This window comes from Strix uralensis, chromosome 5 (assembly GCF_047716275.1).
Source record: "Strix uralensis isolate ZFMK-TIS-50842 chromosome 5, bStrUra1, whole genome shotgun sequence".
NCBI lineage: Eukaryota > Metazoa > Chordata > Aves > Strigiformes > Strigidae > Strix > Strix uralensis.
In genome coordinates this window covers 79,929,046-79,948,190 of record NC_133976.1, presented here as the reverse complement: position 1 = coordinate 79,948,190, position 19,145 = coordinate 79,929,046, and the positions used below count along the sequence as shown (strand labels likewise).

The window sequence follows — 19,145 nt, the reverse complement described above, 5'->3', positions numbered from 1 at the left end:
TAAGACTCTGACTAAGTGTTTGGGCTTTGCTGTTCATACTAACTCTCCTTCCTGGTGTGCCAGGGTGGTGCAAAAGCACCAGGCTGTAATGCACTATGTCAGAGGTGGCATCAGGCCAAAGTCAAGGGTGTTTCAGAATCTCTGGCCCAGATAGTTAACTGTGCCGTGGTCTGCGTGCTCAGGATGACAAGGGAGAACAAGAGAGCACACAGGCTCTGTCCCAGTTTTAATGGTTTCCTGTACCAGCCCCAGCATAAAGGCTGCTGTTAAAGCAGTTCAGAGATTGCTCTGAGTTTTACAAACTCTCTATGGTCTAATGTATCTGGAGAGAGGAATAGATTATTTTGTTTTAAGTTAAATGAAAAATGATTGGTGTTCTGCATTACTGAGGAGGAGAAGGATCTGACAGGGGTTCAAACAGATCCCAGTTCTCCCCCTTCCCTTTTTTCTTTCATTCCAGTTTTAAGTCAGTTAACAAATCAGGAACAGAGGATTTGATACACTAATGTTAGGAATACACTGAGTAAAGATTGACATATCCAAATGCTTGTCTGTTTTTTTCCAGCTGCCAAGCAAAATTGTACAGTCTCCCTACAAGTCTTGCTTTGTGTAAGCACGTCTTAAGGATGCGTGTACTTTCACTGGCCAGTTTAACCATGAGAATACAGAATTATGTGCTGTTTTGTACTCCTATATCAACTTAAAGTGCTATAATTACATCAGTACATTCCCTGAGCGTGAATGCATTATATAAAGGCACATCTACTGGTTCTCTTTATTGCTCTAGATTTTAGGGAAAGATGATTAACCAGTATGAAACATTCTCATGCTCATATGACAGCTGTCATGTTTGAGGTGGTTCTGGTTTTGTTGGGGGGGGGGGAACCAAACTAAACCCCAAATCCTACCTCTCTTCAGGATAGTTATACAAAGTGTGTGTTGATTACGTCTGAAGTGTACCTGTTGTTACTGCTTCTCTATGCAGGTATTTTGAGACTGGTTGCTTACATATGACTGAATATTTGTATAAGTACTTGCAGATTCAGTCAAGAAGCTGGTAACAAGTAGTAGTAACAGCAGAGCTAAAGACCTTTCATTATTTCTATTAACATATCTCTTTTGCTTGTAGAATGAAATGTGTCTTGCCACACAACAGCTTTCGAAGCAGCTCCTTGCCTATGAAAAGCAGGTATGTTCAACATATGCCTTTGATTTCTCTTCAGCCTCAGCACTTGCGAAGAAGTCTGTGTAAATAGTGCGGTTTCTAGAAGTGCTTAGGGCATTGGCTTTACTTGAGTTCATGTGAAGGCTGTTGTAAAATTCCCCAGCATGTTCAAGGGAGTTAGGTCACTTCTGAGAATCTTAAAAAAAAAAAAAAAAAAGAAGTGCAAAACATGAGTTAATAAATTTATGAAGATGCAGAACAGATTGTTCCTATTGTATGACTATGATTTTAAAATGAGTATAATAAGCGTTAATTATGTTGTTCAAAATCCATTCATTTAAAACAAGAGGACCAGGGTAAGAGAGTATGTATTAATGAGTTACTGTTTTTCCATTTAGTTTTATCGTTTATTGTATTTTGTAGGAGTATTTGTTACCTTCGTAGTGAAACACATGTTGTATTTTATACTTGCCTTTATTGATTTACGGACCAAATGTGTGTTTCTATTTTCAGCATTTTGCCTTAGGTAAAGGAGATGAAGAAGTGATATCCACCCTTCATTACTTTTCAAAAGTTGTGGATGAGGTAATTTGAATTGCCAATAGTCTATTTTTACAATATAGCATATTGGTGGTTTTTCTTTTGATTCTAAGCCTTTCCACTGAAGGCTAGATTGTACCTGGGTTTCATAGAATCATTTAATTGAAGGAAAAGAAGTATAATATCACTGTTTCATAATGGTTGGAGCTGTTTCTGTGGCGCTGTCCTCAGAGCAAAGCTGAACTTCCTAAATAGGGGAATTAGAAAAGAGATTGTAACAGGGCGTTTCATCTAGGGCCATTTTTAATTAAATTCCATTTTAAAATGGCATTTACATTTGTAAGCTTTAAACACTGCAGAATGAGCCAAAACCTGCCAGGGATGGATACAGGGCCACTCTGAATTAGTAAAGTTGCAGGTTAGTTGCTGTGAGATCACACAGAATCCAGAGATGTCTGGAGGAGGCTGCAGAAATGCCTGCTGGAGGCAGGTTAGGTACTACAGCTGTGTGCACTGAACACTTCTACTCTCTGTAGGTTGTTGCTGAGTACTCAGCGCCTTTCTAAATGCTCTTGTTAGATCTGTCCATATAATATTTCAATATAATCTTAGTATCTAGATCCTTATTAATTATCATTTGTCACATTTTTCTCTTTCTGTTGGCATCAGGGCTGTGCCATCAGAAAAGTGGTGTTGCTCTTGTTAGTCTACTTCTAATTTCCGTTAAGAAGGCAAAAGGCTGTATTAGGTAAACTGTCTGGGAGAGAAGAGGAGATAGGAGGGTTGTGGGGCAAAAAATAAGTTAAGATTTTTAGAACCCATAACAATGTAGTGAAAGGAATCCCAAAGGTTAACTTTTCCCTTAGGCTTCTCCCACTGCACGTCTGCTCTCAGGGGATACTTGAAAGGAGCATTTATTGTCACAAGTCATGTACTTGTCTGCGTAAACTACGAATAAATTAAAACAGGAACTTTCTCCTTCCCAGGTACAAGAGAACCATCCCATTTGGGAGCAGAAAGTTTAAAGCCTCTCTGTTCAGTTCTGTCAGTCGCGTTTTTCCTCGCAAGAACTTGTTCCGTTCCTCAGTCTCCTTTTCTGTGTGCTAGCTACCCTCTGTACCTGTTTCTCAGTTGTCTGTTCTACAGACATTGAATTGTCCTGATTTAGTTTTGTATTGTCTAGTGGGAAATACTGATTTCATCCTCACCTGTGTAACCCTGCCTAGAGGCCTCCAGGATACCGTGAGCAAGTGGGCAGGGTATCATGTCAGTGTGTGGTGCACTCCTAGTTTGCAGTATCAGGTGCCTGAGCAGTGTGATTGATAGTTGTCCTACCTGAACTCATCTAATACTCTTAGCATGCCACTGCTGACATGGGAGACTTGCCTTCATCCTAAACAGCATCACACAAGTGCTTTAAAATACATCTCGATGTGCTGAATTTTAGAGAAATACAAAAACAGGAACAGGAAACTGCTCTGAAGGTAAAATACTTGAATGGGACCTTTCATTGTGTTTGCCCCCTGTTGTGATTGTGTCCCGAGTAACCCTCATCAATGTAGAGAGATTCTAGTCATGATGGTGGGGTTGTAAGCCTGTGGTGTAGAGACTAAGAAAACCTGGTTAATAAAGGCTAATTACAGATTAAATCCTATTGGGTTAAGCATTAACATTAATCATCAAGTGAATTGCCCTAATACAGTATGTGGATCCTTGGAAAACACCAGGCAGGAATCAAGCATTTAGGGGAAAATCCCCATCTGTCTCAGATACCGTAAGAAATACATTTTAAGCACTGAAGTACATAATATTCTATTTTTGTCTGCTGGCTGATGTGCTTCTTCAGCAGCTGTAGAGTGCTGTTATTTTTATTTTTTTATTTACACTGTGTCTTAGGGAATTCCTCTGTTCTCTGTTTCAGCTCAATATTCTTCATTCTGAACTGGCAAAACAGCTTGCAGATACAATGGTTCTCCCAATAATACAATTTCGGGAAAAGGATCTCACGGGTAAATTTTATTTTAAGTTTCCTCATGTGTTCCTTCTTGCTTATTTCATAATAAACTGAGACATAATGTCATATACTAATATGTTCTTTGATGATTCACAGAAAAGTTTTTTGTGGTTTAGGGTTTTTTTTCTGCTACAGAACTTCATTGACAGGTGCATGCTTTTACTCAGACTCAAATAGTGCATGTTCACTATGTAACATTTTATGCACCATATGGTGCATGTTTGAAAATACACAGCTTTGTTCTTTGTTGGGTCACTCTGCTTTTACACTAGTGTAATTTTACTGAAATCATTGATGTGATAATGATCTCAAGAAGGAAAATTCAGCAGTGAATCTGGCTTGAAAACAGCATTTATCCCACTTCAGAAGTTTGGGTTTGTTTGAAAAGCACAAACAAGAATGTTTTTTTAACTTCAGAGCATAGTATATTCCCTCCCTTTTAACAAATCAGGCCGCTTTGAGTCCTTGCCATCCAAGGGTAGTTTCAAGTAGCCTGATTGCACAACCTTGGAAATGCATTACTTAAACAGCAGAGTAATAATGCAAACGTTTGGTGTAATTTCAAAAGAAAGAAGTTCATATTCAAGGTCAAGGACACTAACCTTCTCATGCAACAGAAACACGAGTTTTTACTGCAGTGTTTTCATATTTTTTTTTAAAAAAAATGCTTCTCAACTCATTAAGTTCAGTCCTGTTTACTTTTTAAAGACATCATTTTGATGGGAGACAAAACAACTACAGCAGAATAGTGACTAGTTTCTTACAGCATCTCATTTGAAATTGTGAAGACATCAGTGGATGTCTTGTTTATAAAATATTGTCAATATAAAGCAGTATTTGGATGGTAAGATCTTGATTCTGTTCCCAACTCTTTAATGTGGCTTCACTGATCCAGTGATTCTGCTCCCACCTTTATGGATTCTGCCCCCTGGTTCGTAAAAAAAAGACATTAAAAGGAAGTGCAAGTGAAGCCTGCAACCAAAGCCTCAGCTGCTTCATGACAGAAAATTAAAGTTTCTTCAGCTTCCCTGGATGTCAAAATCTTTTTGGTTCTATCCATCCACCACAACCTCCATTTTTCTCTGACACGATCTGTAGAACAGCATTTTTAGTAGAGGCTTGACCATATTGAGGTTTCAGCATAGGATTAAACGAGGAAGATTCACTGTGTTCTTGTTTTTACTTTTGATCTTGTTATGTGTATGTATGTATGTACTGTAGAAACCTCTAGGTACAAGTTAGTGACACCTGGGAATAATTTCTGTCTTTCTGCATTAGAGTCACGAGGAAGTGTTCTAGGGAGAAAAAGGTGTCATAAAGCTGGTTAATGTGTAGGTTGTTACAGATAATCGGAGACCATGATGACATCGTACAATTTCCCCTTATTCCTTTCACACTTGTAGAATGTCCGTTCTAGTGAATATGCTTTCTCTGTAGATTTTTGAGAAGGGATTTGCCAGTTGCAGCATATATTGGTATGGACACTGAGAGTAGCTTGTGCCCAACACTTCTGAAAGTTGAGTCACCTGTTTACTTTCTCTTCCTTCTACCTGCATCAGAAATTCATGGCCAGTGTTTGTCATGTAAGCATCATAGCCAGCACTCAGATGTGCTAGATACATACTTCTTTTCATAGAGCAACTTAGCAAAAAATGTTCCAAGTTGATGAAGATTCATGTACAGGAAAGGGGCTTAGTTTGTCTGTCTCTGGGACTTAGATTTCTCAGTATCACATAACCATTGTCAGGAAGTTGTTCACAACTGGTGTTCTTTTATGATAGTGGTGGGCCTTTTGTCATAATAAGCGTACTGAAATGGAGCTTCTTTGGGTAAATTCCACTGGCAGATAAGGAATCTTTTTCATAGTGACAACTTGCTCAATCAGGTAAACTCACTTGACTCTTAATTTGCTGTCTGCCTGTTCATTTCTCTAGCAGCTGATCTGGTTTATCATTTTCAAGACAAGCACAACTTACACATCTGTGCTTTGAAAGGATTGGAGTGACTTAGGCATTAAATGTGCCATAAATGGTCTCTGCTGAGCAAAGTGTTTACAGCTGTTTTTACTTTGAATATTTTATTTCTCTTTTCCAGAAGTAAGCACCTTGAAGGATCTTTTTGGCCTTGCTAGCAATGGTATGTTTCCCTGGTTTGTTTATTTCTAATGGTGTGCACCTGTTACATCACAGAAGACATTTTTAATCTATGCAGACACACATCACATTTCTAAAAAAAAATATTCCTTGTCTACAGAACATGACGTGTCCATGGCAAAGTATAGCAGGTTACCGAAAAGGAAAGAAAATGAAAAGGTAACGAACGTGAAAGGGAAAAGGAAAAGTTTTCATCAGCTCTTCTGTCTGCATCATTGTTCACTTATGAACTTTGGAGAGTTCATCAGTTAAATTCACAGTAGCTTTAACAGTACTTGTGATTTCGTTTCCAAGCAGACACAAAGCTTTTAGACATCAATTCATCAAAGTTACACCTGTTTTCTCCAAGTGATCAAGTATTGTGCTGAACTAGAGCCCTTCAGATCCAGGGGAGCTCTTCAGACAGAGGCAATACAAATGGCTATAAATAGATTTGTATAGGCCTACTGTTGTACAGCTGGTGTGATGATGCTGTATCACTCGGTACAATTCATTGTGAACTGTCATGAAGCCTTGTGTCTGCTGTTTATAAAGCATTTCATTTTTTCGCATCTATCTTCCTGCTAAATGTCTCTGTATGGATTGTCATTCCACTTACGGTACACGTAACTCTGTTGGTGGAATTGTTTTACATTTCTTCTTCTTTGCCCACTGGATCACTATTCCAAAATATATCCCTGTATGCCAAAAAGTGTGTGATTGGCCCTATCCTAAGAGTGCATCAGTTCTACAGGATGGTCCTTTAAAAGACATGTGTTACAGAACAGAATGTGATGTAGCATATTATGAATTACTCATTCTGCGCTTGCAGGCTTGTGTTGTCATCTCAGCTGCAAATAAATTTCTTGCACTGAGATCAGATCCAGAATTTTAGTTGTGGTAGTTACATAGTTTATAGTCACAGGGGCTTCCCAAACGCTGAAGTATCTTGCCAGAGTAGGGCTGGAAGTACTTGCTTTGTGTTTTGGATTTGCTTTCTTAGTTTCTCATCTTTCATTTTAATGTGGAGAAGTTCTGTAATGAGAGTTGTTTAAAGATAACTTGAAAATGATCAATAAATATATCCATATTCACAGTAACACTTTGTCAACCTCTTTATCATTTTTTATTCAGCTTAAGGCAGAAGTGGCAAAAGAAGTGGCAAATGCAAGAAGAAAGCAGCACCTTTCATCTCTGCAATATTACTGTGCCCTGAATGCTCTGCAGTACAGGAAGAGGGTGGCAATGATGGAACCTATGCTAGGATATACACGAGGACAGGTATGGACAGTAAAGCGTCTGTTATCACTAAGACATGTCCCTGGGAAAATTAAAACGTTGTAGCTCTGGTTTGGGTTTTTTTGAGAACTGACAAATGATAACGGGGTGGGTGAAAAAATTTTATTCACCTTGCCTAGATTCTAACAACTGATTTTGATTGTGGTAGATAGTTGAATGTCTAGTTATTCAGGAAAGACACCAATGAAAAAAAATTCCAGTACACTTTTATGCAAAATCAGCCTGGGGTTAATTTTTTCAGGGCTACGCTATGAGTGCAGCAGCATTTACTTCCACTGTTTACTCTGTCTGCACAAGCTCTCCTATGTAGCAGTTCCCTTCCTGGCACATAATGTTCAGCATACTGATGAGGAGGGTACACGGTAGGGAACAGAGCATGCACTGGAGAACTGGAAAGATGGAACAGTAGAGTGGATTGAGCATAAGGCTGGCAAATCCTCTTTCTAATCTTTATTCTGCCAGCAATTTGATAGAGCATTTCTCAAGCTTGTAAAATGCGGTAGTAATACTGATAATCTGACTCTCCAGGATGTCAGGAGGATCAACAAACTAGTATTTTCACAGCACTTGATTCTCATTACCGCCCATTTTAAGGGTCTGTTGTGCTTCGACATGAAAGAAAGTATTGGGAAAATAAGAATTCAGCTGTGAAAACAGGAAAAGTGGATACAGTGCTCTGTTTGAGATTATAGTGTGCATCATCATCTCCGTTGTCCTGTGTCTTTTGCAGATCATGTGGCCCATATAAAATAGGTAGTAAATGAGAATTCAGACACTTTCCCCACCATGGGAGTTCACGCTGCTTCTCTGCTGTAATTATACTAAGTGAAAGAAAGGCATTGGTTTCCTTCACTGGAAGCCAAACAGAACTTTCTTTCCCTGTATTTTACCTGCAAAACTGCCATATCTCAGTGCTTTATACAGGAATGTCTTAGGTTGTCATTGGAATGACTAAGTAGTCAGAAGCCGTATTGATGCTTAAATACTGTGAGCCGCCCTTCAGCCCAAGTATATGTTTTCTTTATTAATTACTCAAAACATGTGTCTCATATTTCACATTCCCAATGAATAAGCAGGCCATAAGGAATTTTTGGAAGAAGCAGTGCCTAATACAGGTTTTCTTTGACTGAAAACTGACATCAGCATCTAAGTTAGGTGTGTCTGTCTATCATCAGTGGAATTTAGAGCTCTTCCCTCCTGAAGCAGGCTTCTGACACAGAATAGGTGAATCATTCTTTAAGAGAGCGTGCTTTCTCTCCTTTGTCTGTAAAGGGAGTCTGTGGTCAAGAACATGGTTGCAGAAATCCGAGTTACAGGTAAGAGGAATTCCACATCTCAAGGTTATGGAAGACGAGTGGAATCACAAGTAAAATTGGATGAAATAGCTAATAAATAGCTTAACAGCCAAGAATCTGCTTTTACATCTCTTTCCAAAGTGATTTTATTTTTTCACTGATTTTTTTTTTTAAAAAAAATAAATAAATTGCACACACATGCTAGCCATGTCAGTGTTTCACACAGTTGCCAGAGGGTCCTAACCATGACTCTGCCCCACAGCTGGTAATCCAGGGTAAAGTCTACACTGAGTGCTTTGCTGCTGTTGCATGCCTGCTGAACCATACCAGCTAAGTGAATTCATCTTCTGTCACAAAATGTGTGCTTTGGCCTTAGTAGCTTTTTTAGCTCCTTCAGTAGAACAAAATCCATGGTAAATCTGTAGTTGCTATAACTGATTGCTCTGGAAGCTTCTGCTAGCGCAACTACCCTGCGTCTCTTTCCTGGCTGACTTTGCCATAGCAGTTTAAAAAATTCCACGTTGGAGATGGTAGTCCAGGTTGGGCTACTAACTCTGATGGACAATTTATGGCCCATTTCTTTTGCATGCAGTGGCTTGTAACACCACTAAACCCAGTTCTGCACCATGCTAGTATGGGAGGAGGCAACCTGTTACCTTATTTCAGTCATTTAACAAGTTGATTGGAAGCATACCTGTCAGCAGGCAATAGCTTATGTGTGTGTAAAAGGGTGTGTGAATGGGTGGAAAGTTGCAGAATTGAGAAATACAAAGAAAGGCAACACAGGTGTTTTAACCATGTACTTGATCATCAGCCCTCAGCATCAGTCACAATGGGGTCACTGTTAACATAATCCCCACAATCTGTTAGTTGTCTGCCAAAGCCAGAATAACTTCCAGTGTCTCTTTTTTTGTATTTTTCAGATTAACTTCTTTAAGAAGGGAGCAGAGATGTTTTCCAAAAGAATGGACAGATTTTTGTCATCTGTTTCAGACATGGTTCAAAGGTAATGCAATACTTTTGTTTCCTTTTGTCATTCCATTGAATTCTGAGCAGTACCACTCTAACCTTCAGCACGTAACAAGAGAGTGCCTCTGCTTCTTTCTTACGAGATTCCTTCCATGCTTGCATTACATTGTTGGGCATATCTTGTTGAAGCAGCAGGTGGAAAAGAGATATGTTTGTACATGTAAAGGAAAACACTGTCAGTGCACTTCAGAAAGTATTTTTGCAGTGTAGATAGAAACTATGTACTGTGAAGTGTTCACATGCTTTCTGACATCCCCATGTCTCTTCATGGACACAAAAGCACGGAATTTGGGCTTGAAATGGGTTAACAGAATTAATATAATAAAGCTAAAGTGCATTCTGAATTAGAGGTATTCATACTTGCTGGGTCTCCTGTAATAATACTGTAACAATAATCCATTAAGCTCTCAAAGAAGGATTTAGGGCCTATAGTGTTTGATGTTGCAGCTACACAAGGTAAACGAAACTCCTCGCCCTAGAGAACATACTCATTGCATCCAGTATAGGCTGTATCTGTCCACTGAGTTCAACCTGCTTTGGCTAAGTCAATAACCTGCCTCACTTCTGTACTCCTGATTTTGTGATTATTTCTTCTTACACCCTCCCCCCAACCCTGTACTCTACTTGTGGTGAAGATTGACGTTTTCTTTATAATTAAGTCCCTGTAAATGTAAACTTTACATTTAAAATGCAATCATGTTAGAGAGAACATTAATCATTTATTTAAAATCAGCTGGAACACTAGACTGAGTCCTTCACATTATTGCTTCATACCTTTCATATCGGACTATAGCCAAATCATTACTTATTCTGACTCTGGTGGCATTTTAAATAATGCATACTTGTTAATTTGAGAATAGTGCTGTAAGTAATTGCCCTGTGTAGTAGATTCTTTCACTAAATGATTCTTTGCTTCCTGTACCTTCATACTTATCTTTTCACACTCACTTCTGAAATAAATCCTTCTACAGTCTACACAGCATTTGTACAGACTGGAGGACAGGTTTTAAACTCCCTTGAAATAGTGCCCTTTAGCAAGGCTCGAGCATCTTGTTTGTGTTTTAGAGGCACAGTGAGGATCCTGCCACTGGATCCTCACCATAGAATAAACCCTTGTTTTCCAAAGTCTGATGGATTTGCATTCTGGATAGTACACAAATGGAAGCAAATACAGGCTGCTCGGTTGTTTTGCTGAGTCTTGGTTTTTGTGTTTTAAGTCTGTCACAGAGCAAAGCTTGAAAGTGCAACTCAGATGTAACTAGTACAAGTGTGTGACGTCTTTGGAAAAACCAAAAGAGAAGCTTGCAAAATTCTGAATGACACTGTGCAGCTTAGCAATTACTGACACAGGACATGGTTTCATGACTTAAGATTATACAGCCACTGAAAACTGTGCTGGCCACTCCTTTCCTTCTTTAGTGCTGGGGATCACAAGGCCTCAGTGAGTCAGATCTGCTTGCTAATCAAACTAAAAGCTTTTTATTTGTCAGATTTGTTTTCTGGGAACAACAATCCAATGAGACCCATTGTGCAGCTACAGAATTTCTGCGGTGATGTAGTCTTGCATCTATTTAAGCTGATTGTGAAACCGAGTCTTCGTATTTAAAAGTATTTTCATTTATATAGTGAATATTCCTAACTGTTAAAACACATAAGGCAGATCACTAAAATATTCTCAGTAACCAGTTGGTCTAATTGCCACAAATGCGTATAACTTCAGAATTGTCAGCTTTCTCTCCTTTCTACCTTGGAGATAGGAGAAACATGACTTAGGAAGAGGAATGCAGTCTCAGAACCATGAAGATGCCGGGGCAGTTTTCTTGGAAGCAATTTGTGGTGCAACAAAAATGACTATTAAAAAGATTCATTGAAGTAGCACTTATGTAAAAAATGACAGCACTGTTCCATTTTATTTCAAAATGGAATTTAAATAATTCTTATTCTGACATTTAATGATAATGTTGAAAGGTATTAGCTTGCAAAATATGATCTAATTTAATTCAGATCTGATGATATTACTCAGCCTTTATAACTCAGCCTCTCACATGACTTGGCTAGGTAGTAAGCTGCACACAGCTGGTCTCATTTTGGAGGTGGTGTGAGAGCTTAGGAAATCTCAGCTTTCTAAAGATGTGGAAAAGCTGGAAATAAGCTAACGTGAAACAGACTAACGCTGTGATGCAAGAGTGACTCTCCATCTGACTGGTCAGATACTGCTTAGTGCTGACTTAAATGCAGCGCTGTGTCTCCAGATTACATCAACAGTTACAGGATATCACCAGCTTCTGCAAAAGAATGGGGAGGAGAACAGGAGAAGAATCACATGTACTTGTCTTGTACTTTTCCACAGGCTTTTTGCCACTGTCAGGGGCAGGACAGTGTACTACGTAGATCTCTGCTCCTGCTGTGTACAGCCTGTGTTATGTGCTCATGTTCTTCAAAAGGTTTAACCACGTGTGCAGGAAGTAGGGAGAAAATCTCTTATTGCATAGGTGCAAGTATTAATGACTTTCTAAGGTATGCAACGACAAGTATTCTTATGTTCCCACCCCATGAGTTTTCCTAGTGGCCTGGATACAGTTAATAACTCCTCATGTTTGGAAAAGTTAATAAAGAAATCAAATATTTGCTAGTATTCTTTCTCTGAAAGTCAAAGAACAGCTGCTACAGTAGGGACCTCGAGAGGTCATCTAGTCCACTCTCCTGCTGAAAGCAGGGTCAGTTAGAGGAGAATGCTCCACACTGTGTCCAGTCAGATTTAGAGCATCTCAGTTTGTCTGTCTGTCTCTCACACATGGCACATACAGTATCTGGTTACAGCTTGTGTCCACTGTCTCCCATCCTATCACTGTGCATCTCCAAGAAGGATCTAGCTCCATCTGCTGTATACCCTCCCGTCAGGTAGTTAAACTAGCAGTAAGATCCCCGCCTTAGCCTTAACCTTCAGTCTGGAAAACAGTTCTCACAGCTGCTTCTCATTTCACGTGTTCTGCCCCCCTAGCCATCTTGGTGGCTCTTCACTTGACTTTGTTTCTGTCTTTTGTGTGCTGGGTCACCAAAACTAGACACGGTACTCCTGTTGGAGTCTCACAAGTGCTGAGCAGATGGGAATAATTACTTCCTTTGACCCACTGCTATACTCTTGCTCATGCAGCCCAGGATGTGACTACTTTTTTTGTCACAAAGGCATGGTGCTGGCTCATGTTCAGTGTGTCCTCTAGGACCCCCAGGTCCTTTGCTGAAAGTTGCTTTCTATCCAGAAGCCTCCCATCCTTTAGAGTTGCACAGGGTTATTCCATCCCAGGCAGGACTTTGTATCTGTCTTTGCTAATTTCATGAATCTGTCCATTTCTGCAGCATGTCAAGGTCCCTCTGAACAGCAGTCCTCCACTCTACCATATCTGTCAATCGGTTTTCCCAAATTTGTGTCATCTGCTCCTATGGGTTGTCCAGCTCTTATTAAAGACTGTAAACCTGTAAACCTCAGTATTGACCCATGAGGAACATGACTAATAGCTGGGTACCAGCTGGACTTTGTCTCACTGATTACAACCCTTTGAGCTCAGTAGTCCCTCCCTGTTTTCTACGCATCTTGTAGTCTCATCTTGTAGTCAACTTCTCCAGTTTGTATTTCACCAATTTGGCTATAAGGATACTATGGGACTATGTGAAAGGTCTTGCTGAAGTCAAGTAAAGAGCAGCCACGGCTCTTCTCCTGTCCACCAAGCTAGTCATTGCATCACAGAAGGCAATCAGGATGGTCAGGCATGATTTGTCCTTGGTAAATCTGTGCTGGCTGTTCCCAGTTGCCACCTTCTTGTCCTTTGTGTGTTTGGAAATGCCTGGAGAATGTGCTCTGTAACTTTCCCAGGGGCTGAGGTATGTCTGACTGGCTTGTAGTTCCCCAGACTGTTTTTCTTGCCTGTGTCAAAGGCAGGTGTGACACTTGCCTTTTTTTCAGTCAGTTTGCCCAGCCTGCACCAAGGATGTTTTCTGAATCACACCAAAGTGGAAGACATTATTATGAACAAAAATTAAAGCTAAAATGAGACTTGAGCTATAGATTTTATTACTGTATTGTTCTGAATTCATGGAAAACTTGCTGTTGAAAATCCGTGACCAGTTAATAGGTGGTCTGATGGCAGGAATTAGTCAAGGTTCTGTGAAAGCCAAGAGATACTATAGTAAAGCCTACTTTGAACTGTGCTCCTATACTAGGGCAACATCTGTATATGTTCAGCAGTGTAAATTCATACAAGCATTGCTTTTAGAAGCTATCTCTCTCAAAAAATAAACTTTACTCTCAACACTTAAGCATTTCTCGTCTGCTCATTTCAGTCTTACAAAACAATCTCATAATTCTGGTTGTTATCTCTATACTGTTTGAGGAAAGAAGACTACATTTAGTACAAATTGTGGAAAAGCAAGCATAGCTACTGTATGAGACATATTGAGAGTAACATCTTCAAGCTGGACTTTCAAAATAAAGAGCAAAGGGAAATCCTGGCTGTCCTTTAGCTGCCAGCCTGCAAAAGATAACCATATTTTCCTTAAACCATTGCTAATACCTTCAGAGCATATGCATCTGGTCTCTTTAGGCTCAGATGACATTTTCTGGGAGTAGTTCCCTATTGTATGCCTCTTCCTTCCAGTCTTTCCTAACTACACTGATTTATCTCATCCTTAGAGAAAGCCTTGGACATGTAGTCTTACATTGTATTTCATATAAAGTCTATTACAAAAATAAAATTTATCTTTGCACTACTCTCCAATATAATCCATCGTACTTGAGATGGCAGTCCAGTGAAGTTCCTGCGGACTGGAAAAGGGGAAATATAACCCCATTTTTAAAAAGGGAAATAAAAAGAGGACCCAGGGAACTTCAGTCAGTCTCACCTCTGTGCCCAGCAAGATCATGGAGCAGATCCTCCTGGAAACTGTGCTAGGACACATGGAAAATAAGGAGGTGATTGGTGACAGCCAACATGGCTTCACTAAGGGCAGATTGTGCCTGACAAATTTGGTGGCCTTCTATGTCAGTGTTACAGCATTGGTGGATAAGGGAAGCGCAACTGACGTCACCTATGTGGACTTGTGCAAAGCTTTTGACACTGTCCCGCATGACATCCTTGTCTCTAAATTGGAGAGAATTGGATTTGATGGATGGACCACTCGGTGGATAAGGAATTGGCTGGATGGTCGCACTCAGAGTTGCGGTCAGTGGCTCAATGTCCAAGTGGAGGGGGGTGATGAGAGGCATTCCTCAGAGGTTGGTGTTGCGACCGGCGCTGTTTAACATCTTTGTTGGAGACATGGACAGTGGGATCGAGTGCACCCTCGGCAAGTTTGCTGATGACACCAAGCTGTGTGGTGCAGTCGACATGCTGGAGGGAAGGGATGGGCCATCCAGAGGGACCTGGACAGGCTGGAGAGGTGGGACCGTGCAAACTCAAGGCCAAGTGCAAGGTCCTGCACATGGGTCGGGGCAATCCCAAGCACAAATACAGGCTGGGTGATGAGTGGATTGAGAGCAGCCCTGTGGAGAAGGATTTGGGCATAGTAGTGGTTGGAAAACTGACTGTGAGCCATCAATGTGCGCTCACAGGCCAGAAAGCCAACTGTGTCCTGGGCTGCATCAAGAGCAGTGTGACCAGCAGGGTGAGGGAGGGGATGCTCCCCCTCTACTCCATTCTCGTGAGACCCCACCTACAGTGCTGTGTCCAGTTCTGGGGCCCTCAACATCAGAAGGACATGGACCTGCTCAAGCCGGTCCAGAGGAGGCCACAAAGACGATCAGGGGGCTGGAGCACCTCCCTTATGGGGACAGGCTGAGAGAGTTGGGGGTTGTTCAGCCTGGAGAAGAGAAGGCTCCAGGGAGACCTTAGAGCGGCCTTCCAGTACTTGAAGGGGGCTACAGGAAAGCTGGGGAGGGACTCTTTATCAGGGAGTGTAGGGATAGGACAAGAGGTAACAATTTAAAACTGAAAGAAGGTAGATTTAGATTAGTTACAAGGAAGAAATTATTTACTATGAGGGTGGTGAGACACTGGCACAGGTTGCCCAGAGAAGCTGTGGCTGCCCCCTCCCTGGCAGTGTTCAAGGCCAGGTTGGAAGGGGCTTTGAGCAACCTGGGCTAGTGGAAGATGTCCCTGCCCTGGAACTAGATGATCTTTAAGGTCTCTTCCAACCCAACCCATTCTGTGATAATCTCAGCTGGTATTTTTGTTCATTTTGGCTTACAGATGTTAGCTATATCCTGATATAAATTGACTAATGATGGCTTTGGGTTTCTTCTTCCCTTTTTCCAGCATACAGGGAGAGCTGGATGCTGAAACTGAAAAAATGAGGGTATCCCAGCAGGACTTAATTGCAGTTAATGAATCTGTTTACACCCCAGATTCTGATGTAACTTCACCTGCTATCAATAGAAATCTCATCCAGAAGGCTGGCTACCTTAATCTTAGAAAGTAAGAAGAGTGTTGCTACTTGCTGGTTTGTTTAGCCGCTGACTAGTTGCTACATTTTCTTTTTTTTTTTAGGTCATAAAGACTCCTCAGGTAATGACATTTGAGGCTCCTGAATCACTGTGGTAGCTGTACTCCTCAGCTGCTAAGTATCTCTGTCATCTTTGAAAATGTGTTTTAGAAGCTTAAACCAAATTAGAGCCATTTGAGACTGTTTTCCTGGAAACAGAAGTTTACTTATGGTTGAAATCACCTACAGGGATGATTTCCTGCATTCAAGTGGCTAAAAATTAGAAACTGATGGAGCTGGGTTCATATTGTTCCCAGTTCTTAGGGCTAATGAAAACATAGTGTTTACAAAAATAAACAGCTATATTTTGTAGTTAATACATGTTTTCATAAATGATCTCCTTTACGTTGATAAAAGCTTTATGGACAGTGAAAGTGCATAACTTTGAATGTGTACCATACATAGAGTTACCTCTGCAGATTTTCCAAATAAAATCTTCCATCAGCTTCTGCAGGAGGTATGTATATTGGTGGCATATAGTAATCCTGTTTATGTGATTGATTAAATATCAGTTTATTTCTATTTGACGAGTAATTTTTTTTTTGTGTGAGTGGACATTTATTAATTTCTTGTAGCATTCTAAGACCTGGATTACAATATAATAGGACTCCATAGCTAGGGAGAAGATGGACTCTGAGATACTGCTTGCAGAAGACCTTTTTTTTTTAATAATGATTCTTTGTGCTGAAATGGCTCATGCTGCTCTTCAGCTTGAAAATACCTTTTTTTTTTTTTTTAATGCTGCTTAATAGTATTTCATGTCAGTTACTCAATACCAATAATTCTTTTATTCTGTAACTAGGAGATACTGCAGAGAATGTTTTTTAACTTGGGATGTTTGAAATTAGTTTAATTCTTCATTAAGGATTAGTTTCTGCTAGGAATAGGTGCTGGTTTTACTTCTTAACAGAGACTCATATTTAAAAAAATTCCAGGGTTGAACATGAAGTTCAGATTAGCATCAGGATATGTTTGCAGTTTCATATATATTTGGAGTAATTTCTAAATAGTAATGAGTCTTTATTACTGTATCTTTTCTTCAGTAAAACAGGTCTGGTGACTACAACTTGGGAAAGACTGTATTTCTTCACTCAAGGTGGCAACTTGATGTGTCAGCCAAGGGGAGCAGTAGCTGGAGGATTGATTCAGGACCTGGACAACTGTTCTGTTATGGCCGTAGACTGCGAAGACAGAAGATACTGCTTTCAGATCACTACTCCTACAGGCAAAGCGTATGAGACAGGTTTTATTTGAGGACAGACAGTCACACCTACCCTTTCAGATGCTGTTTCATGTAAAACATGCTTGCTCTAGTAGTAAGCCTTTCTGAGTTTCCAGAAGGATGTTTCCAAATTAAAAGCATGTTCCTTCCCATCCTCCCCCACAACTGCCTGAACAGCACATGCAGCATCTTTTAGCTGTGGCTTATTCATGACTTTTGTTCCTTTGACAAAGCTTGGTAATGTTACTGTAAGACTTGGAGTCAAACACTCCTGGTGTCCACTGTTAGCATTGATACACTATGTTTATATTTTAGGGGTATAACCCTTCAAGCAGAAAGCAAGAAAGAGTACGAGGAGGTAAAAATATTTTCTTAATGCTATTATTCTTGTATTCAAGTGAGCTTGAAGAGTTCAGTTTCGTTTTTCCCTTCCAGTGGATATCTGCCATCAACAACATCTCCAGACAGATCTATCTCACTGACAATCCAGAGGTGGGAGCTTGTTTCCATCTTTCAGTCCATTCTTTCCAACTTGCTTTCCCATTGTTCTTTACGTGGCAACATAAAGTGTGTGTAACAGAGCTGTTCGGTCTTGTTTTCACAGGCAGCTGCAATCAAGTTAAATCAGACAGCCCTACAAGCAGTGACTCCCATTACCAGTTTTGGGAAAAAACACGAAGTTCACCACCCCAGGTAACACTCTTACTTGCATGGACTAGAGACTTGTGTGCTCAGTCACGATCTTTTTACAGGGCAGCAGTCACCCGGGAGAAAGCCCTGTCTAGGCCCTGGCTTTACAAAACTGTGTGTTCCAGCAAATCCCTCTACTTCTGATGTTTCCTACTGAAAGCCATAAGAGATGCCAAGTGTTGAGGGTAATGCTTATTGCTCCACACCACAGCTTTGAAGCTCCTTGCAGTTGACCATTGGGATTTTGCTGTTTCTTCAGAAACAAACACAATGCTTTCTTGTAAGTGCTTTGCTGTAAGGGAATGACTTGTAATGTGGATAATAGAGCAGAGTCCCTAGTATACATTGAAGTAAGTATGTTCTTGCATATTACCTCAAGCGGTGCCTGTCAGTCTGTCACAGGAATATGCCTTACACTGCTGTCAGAATAATTACTGTTGTTCTCTTGTGCTCATTCAGGTCAATCAGTGAAGCTCCCCTCTTTCAAAAATTCTTAATAATATTCTGGAATATGCTTATATTCAAAATATATATTTTATGTATCATTTCTTCGTGTCCACATGATCCTAGCATTTTACCCAGTGGGAATTCTTCAGACTTCATCATCAGAGTTGGCTTTCAAGCCCAGTACTGGACTGAAATCCTGCTTTCAGAAGCAGTGTGATGAATAAAATAGGGCAAGTTTGTGTCACACTGACTTCAGCATGAACGAGACTTCTCTGCAAATTTTGTCAGAGAATTGTAAATTCTTACTTAGATACTTACTTCTAGAAATTCAAACCTTTTCCAGATCCTCTGCCTCTCAGCCCAGGGCCTTTACTATGATCTATGATTCCCTTTATTATGATTGCTTACAGATTCCAAAGATTCCCTATACCATGGGGAATGCCAGTCAATTTCTTCCTAATTTTAGTCACAATACAGGTGTTTCACTTTGACTACAGAAATATATTTCATTGACAGCTAATCTCCCAAGTCACTTCTACATCTGTATGCAACAAGAAAACTTTCTAGAAATAGAAGGATGCTGCTAGTAAACCCAGTGTACCATAGGTAGTGATGTGTATAGTTACAACTTCTGTAGCTGTGGGAAACAGCATTTCATTCTCTTTGAGAAAAGGTGCAGGAAGAAATCTGACCCAGTGTATAACACTTCTTAACCATCACATTGTAACAAGCCTGTGGCCAAGTAAGATCTAAAAAAGATGTCAGGATTGTCATTGAC

General features: G+C 40.2%; 1 protein-coding gene across 2 annotated transcripts in view; it reads left to right on the top strand.

Annotated features, from left to right (window-relative positions):
• The window catches only part of APPL2 (adaptor protein, phosphotyrosine interacting with PH domain and leucine zipper 2), a 39,587-nt gene that overhangs the window by 14,417 nt on the left and 6,025 nt on the right, over window positions 1–19,145 (top strand). Inside the window, exons 3-14 of one of the 2 annotated variants that reach the window (XM_074871906.1) lie at window positions 1,130–1,189; window positions 1,679–1,750; window positions 3,627–3,714; window positions 5,814–5,855; window positions 5,973–6,031; window positions 6,986–7,132; window positions 9,369–9,451; window positions 15,783–15,941; window positions 17,052–17,240; window positions 17,546–17,588; window positions 17,666–17,722; window positions 17,835–17,923. In XM_074871906.1, coding sequence (XP_074728007.1) covers window positions 1,130–1,189; window positions 1,679–1,750; window positions 3,627–3,714; window positions 5,814–5,855; window positions 5,973–6,031; window positions 6,986–7,132; window positions 9,369–9,451; window positions 15,783–15,941; window positions 17,052–17,240; window positions 17,546–17,588; window positions 17,666–17,722; window positions 17,835–17,923 — 1,088 coding nt within the window. The remainder of the gene's footprint in view (window positions 1–1,129; window positions 1,190–1,678; window positions 1,751–3,626; window positions 3,715–5,813; window positions 5,856–5,972; window positions 6,032–6,985; window positions 7,133–9,368; window positions 9,452–15,782; window positions 15,942–17,051; window positions 17,241–17,545; window positions 17,589–17,665; window positions 17,723–17,834; window positions 17,924–19,145) is intronic. The other variant, XM_074871907.1, reaches the window with a different exon arrangement.